At 38.7% G+C, this 5,647-nt stretch overlaps 1 protein-coding gene across 1 annotated transcript in view; it reads left to right on the top strand.

Annotated features, from left to right (window-relative positions):
• c1h16orf87 (chromosome 1 C16orf87 homolog) overlaps window positions 1–5,647 on the top strand; it is a 19,319-nt gene continuing 13,672 nt past the window's right edge. The window contains exon 1 of the mRNA XM_067597973.1: window positions 1–312. Coding sequence (XP_067454074.1) covers window positions 247–312 — 66 coding nt within the window. The 5' untranslated portion in view covers window positions 1–246. The remainder of the gene's footprint in view (window positions 313–5,647) is intronic.

Below are 5,647 nucleotides of genomic sequence, written 5' to 3'. Positions count from 1 at the left end.
CCTGCCTTTTCCCAGGGAACTTGAATGCAACAGACCAGCAGGAGGACTCTCCGTGCGCATGCTCGTAGCCTTAACAGGTTTAGTATATATGTGCTTCGTAAGGGTGTTGTCGTTTCGTTACATCTCTGAGTGTTTATTGCATGCGTTTGTTAGTGCACGTTAGTGCAAATCGTTGCCGTCCATGTATTTCAGAGAGCAGTTGTAGCCAACAGACAGCCACCGGCGTGTCGCTGGAGGAAACAGACTATGTCGGCAAATAAAACAAAGAAAGTCAAAATGGCTACTAAATCTTGTCCTGAATGCGACCAACAGGTGAGGAAATACATTATTTTCATATTTGAACGTTGTAACTGATAGTGTTACTTGTGTGCTCGTATTTACTGTAACTTAATGTATAGAACAGAAATATCAGCATACACGAAGCAGCTCTTGAGACTGAAACGTGTTGAGCGGCAGCCCCGCTGCACAAACCACAGTATCACCAAACCTCAGTCACACAACTTAAGTCTTTCACGTTGTCTGAAAATTTGTTCTAATTACACATATTTCTATCTAGTTATCGTTTTGTCTCAATCCTGTACTCAACAAGTGTAACTCGATAAATACTTGGTTTTATTGTTGTAGCCGTCTTCTAAAGATTATACACGTAGAGAAACTTAACTTGGAGGAACCAGTTTACAAATTAAACGTCTCCCTAAATGAATTTGCGTCCCGATGAGTGGTAAACATTTCACCAAAATCTGTTCAATGTACTTATTTTATAGCATGTTAACATACCCATAAGCAAAGAATAATTTATTTTCAACATTGGAACTGATCGGAATTGATCGTCTCCACATAGCTTTCACATGTATCAGGGCTGTCGTCATCAAATGGCCGCAGGGATTTTAAGCCTCAAGTAAATTACAACACATGTACAGCTAATACTCTGACATGTACCGGAAGGATCTCTGGTGCGCTATTATTTTGGAAATATCCGCATTTCATCAATGTTTTATTGGCTACACAAAAAAGCTGGACTGTATTTTCACAACATTCTGTGTTATTGCCAGAGATCGCCGACAGTTGGTGGATGGGGATGGAGGGGTTGTGTCAGTAATTTGAAGTCTCAATATAGCACAGCTCTTGTCATTAACCTGTATATGTGTGCATGTTGTCGTGATCATAAAATTGCTTATGATTTTATCTGCAGCAACAGTTAAGTTACGACAGGGACCGCTGGTTAACGTACTTAAGTAGGTTTTTATGAGCCATGGTCAAATCTGACAACAGACACAGAAAAATATGTAAATGTGAACTACATCATGAATTCAGCTGAATGAAAACACATCATATATGATCATAGAGAGCAGGATGTGAACAGAGGTCCTATGAGATGAAACTAGTTTGCGGTATATGTGTGTTAAGACAAAGTTGGTAACAAATGAAACGCATAATCGAAAAATAATTTTAAGTCAACTGTCAAGAAATACAGACATTTGTATACAGTCCCAGGTGAATTTCATGTTTTAGAGTCATGAGCCGGTGATCGCAGTTGTTGCTAGTCGATGTGATTGGCTGCCTAGTTTGTGGTTAACGTAGGTGGAACTGCAATGATGAATCAATTAGTCGATGGACAGAAAATTAACTGGATGGCAAACATTCTGATAATCAATTAATCATTTCAGTGATTTTTTTTTTTTTAAGCAAAAATGCCAAACATTTTTTGGTTCCAGATTCTCAAATGTAAGAATTTGCTACTTTTTCAGTGTCATATATGACTGTGAATTGAATATCTGAAAGTTTTGGACTTTTAGCAAACTGAAAAGATCATTGTTGCCTCTAAGAAACTGTGAATGCAGTTTTTTTTTTTTTTTTTTTGTTTAAATTCAGCATATCTTTTAAACAGAATATTGGGCCTAATTTGCTAATATGTGCGTGGAAATGTTCTTACATGGCACAAAATAAGAGTGCACACAAAATTACTGTTGGATTCATGACACATGCGCACTGGCCAATTTTGTTTTTCCCCACTGTGCATATGTTAATGAATCAGAATCATTCTAAATTGACAGGCTCATGCTTGCTACGGGTATTTAGCATGCTACCACACCCTCATTTCTCTATATAAGGAAATCTCTGCTGGTGCGCTGCAGCAGTGTAGAGAGCTGTCACTCACTGCAAAGACGACCATGATGGTAAAACTGTAGGAAAACTTGTGAAATGCAAACAATAGTTTCAGAAGTAGAAGCCAGAAAAGGCAGATTTGTCTGGTAAACATGTCATTGGCACAACCGTTTGGAGCCTGATTGTGAATCCTGTATACAGCCTGCATACCTGTTGTACCACTACCAGGCAGTACGTCCAGAACAAAATAAAACTCTGGTAAATGTGTAGATCTATTTAGAATTGATCTAAATAAATCTCTACTGCTGCACCAGGTGTGTGAACCTCTACTGAACCGTCAGGCTGCTGCTGAACCAGCTGCATATATCACAACCACATCTGATGCTGCACGTTCCAATATATCAACTACTGTCATCTAAAAGTAGGAACAGAAAAGTTTTAATATATTAATAATTTCATTACATTTATGGATTACAACATTTTAGCTATTCATTTTATAATTAGTAAATCGATAGTGTATTATTAGCAATTTCACACTTTTAAATGATGTATATTTATGCCCAATCATTTTCTGTTTACATTGAATAAATATTGACGACATCATTTTTGAAGATGTGGGATGTTTATGATTTGTGGGTATGCATGGTCTAAGAGAGTTCTAAATGTGTTCACAGAGTAAGAACAAATTCAGATAAGAACATATTGATGAATCCTGGATTTGTGCTTCAAATGTTCATACACATGGTTGAAGCACAGATTAGTGTGTATGCACTGTTTGTGTATGAGGCTCACTGGGATCAAGCCTCACGATGGGAGTGACAGCAGCCTGTTTTAAAATGTCAGTTCAGGAAGCGATATCTGTCTCACATGTCACGTTTCCTAATGTCAGTGTTATGTTGTGACTGGGATTAGTTTTTTTAAAGTGCTCTGTATTAACGGGTGTTGAGTAGGGCCGTGTGATATGACGATATCTATCGTGTGAGGGTAAAAGTCAGTCATTTTGTCACATTGTTGTGACGCAAATCACACTCTTTACAGCGATATTTTTCGTCAAAATGTGTTATATTGGGATAATTATCGTCATCGGGTTATGAAATGACCTATATCAGGATATGAGGTTTTGGTCATATGGCCCAGCATTAGGGACGAGGTGGCTCTGGTAGTAATAGCAGCTTCTTAGTATTTACTATCAGCACTTATTATAGAAATGTTCAACTTGCAAAACATGGGAAGAAGTGTGAGTAACCTCTATACCAAATTTACTGAATATTATAATGATTTGTCCTCAGTTGTGTTCTACTCATAGCAGGATTTGTACGGTCATGAAAAAGCTGGAAAAATATTGTTTTTCAGGCCTGGAAAGTTTGGGAAATCAAGGTTTTGCAAAAGTTATTGAAAATACATTCATAAATATTGTAACATGGTGAATAACAGTTGTAAGCATGGCCTGTATGAATAGAGCAGACATATATATATATATATATATATATATATATATATATATATATATAAATAAATAATTTGTCTGGTCTACTTGCCTCTATACAAATCCTTTTGTTTACGGTTATCAAAGAACAACAAAGACTAAAGTTAATTGTCATGTTTAATCTTTATTGAAGTCAATGAAAGGACACGGTGTCATATAGGACTGTGCAATATGATGATGTATATCGTTTAATGAGAGAAAAACGTCTATCCTTTCATATTGTGCTCTATCGTGTATACCGTTGTGACACAAATCACACTTTTTACGGCAATATTTTTCATCATTGGGAGTCTGTCCATCTTTTGTGCAGATTACATTGATAAATAACTCTTCTTGGCTTTTTACTGGCCAAGCTTTTATTGCACTTTAGGCAATTAGGGATGCACGATATTATCAGCACGTCATCGGTATCAGACCTCTTGTTTTTGGTTTATAACAGCAGTTGGCAACCAGCGAATTAGGTGCATTATCGCCACCTTCTGCTCCGGAGTGTGGACCAGAGATTAAATCCTACACATTAATCCTGTCTGTCTAATAAACTCAATGAAAACTCTACTGCTCCACTGACTTGGCAGCTTCATTAAAGTTTCCTGAACTCCAGTTGTCTTAAGTTCTTCCTTCATATATCGTCTTTCTTGATCATACTTAGTACAATCTATGCTTGCATGTGTAATAGTCTCCTCAGCCAGCTGGAAAAAAATACGTGCATATATCGGTATCGGCAATCGGCCACAATTAGTTGGGAATATTAGCATATCGGATATCGGCAAAAAATCCAATATCATGCTGTCATCAGCTCTCCACTGCTGTCTGTCTCTGCTGCACTGCACACATGGAGGGCTCAGCCCCGCAGAGGTGAGACAGAGCAGAGAAGCAGCGAGACAGCGACTATGAACGAATGCGAAACTCAACAGAGACCGTCTTTATTTACGTCACTTACCAAATTTATGTGCACTCTTTTAATAACGGCTCAGCGTGTGAGAGTCCCCGCTGCAGCCACAGTGTCGAGCGGAGGGGTGCGGGCGTGTTTGCGCTCTAGAACGGAACCGCTCTCTAGCTCACTTGACCACAGCGTCTCTCTCTCTCTTTTTCTCTCGTCTTTTTTTAATATGAGTCGAAGAGAAATGTCCTCCCCTCGTCCTAGTAACGTCTTCGTCCTCCCTCATGGCAGAGTTTACAGCTCTGATCAGTCTGCATGCTATGTGAAAGCACACAGAGGCGGCTTTATGCCAGCGGGGGGGAGATGGAGGGGACGGACCAACTATTTATACATTGAATTCAAATGTGTTATATCAGTATAGGTATCGTTATCAGGATATGAAATGACCTATATCAGGATATGATATTTTGGTCATATCACCCAGCCCTGGTGTCATAGATGCGAAGCAACAAATATTCTTGCATATCGAAAAAATACCCATCCTCTTCATCCCACTAAACACTAACTTCAGCCCAGTTTCTTTCTCCCTCATCCGATGGCAAATACATTTTTTTAGACTCATTTCTTCCACTCCGAGATCCTTCTTGTTTTCCCTCTTTAATGTTTCTCGTTCTCTAGAGAATTTATGGCAGTGAAAATTGACATGCTCCACTGATTCCTCTATCAGACAGAGCTCACATAATCCTGAGGGATGTTCGTTCCAGCCTACTCAATCCTTGATTGGCCAAGTGCACAAGCCAGTATTCTCCCATGTGTGCGAGGGGGAGGGGGGGTCTACGCTGTATGCCAGAGAATGAGAACATAATTGGGTCGTTAAATCCAATAAGATTTTTGCAGCACCGTCTCAGATTTTGTTCAAACCCCCGTCTGTCATGAATGGGTCCGAAAACCAAGGCTTGTAAAAATATTTCTGTTCAAATCCTGTGTTTTCATATTTTTTTCTGGCTTTTGATATTATTTCATTTTTATAGCCTCAAAAACGCCTCATGTAGGAAGCTATGGACATTAATATCTTGACAAGTATTGTTCCAAGCCTCACCAAACTTTGTAGGATGGAAGACAAACATGTTGTCTGTACGCCAAAACCATTACAAATCTGTACTATGTATCATTTT

The sequence above is a fragment of the Thunnus thynnus genome, chromosome 1, assembly GCF_963924715.1.
Source record: "Thunnus thynnus chromosome 1, fThuThy2.1, whole genome shotgun sequence".
NCBI lineage: Eukaryota > Metazoa > Chordata > Actinopteri > Scombriformes > Scombridae > Thunnus > Thunnus thynnus.
The sequence above is the reverse complement of the archived record's forward strand: the minus strand, read 5'-3'. Positions and strand labels throughout refer to the sequence as shown.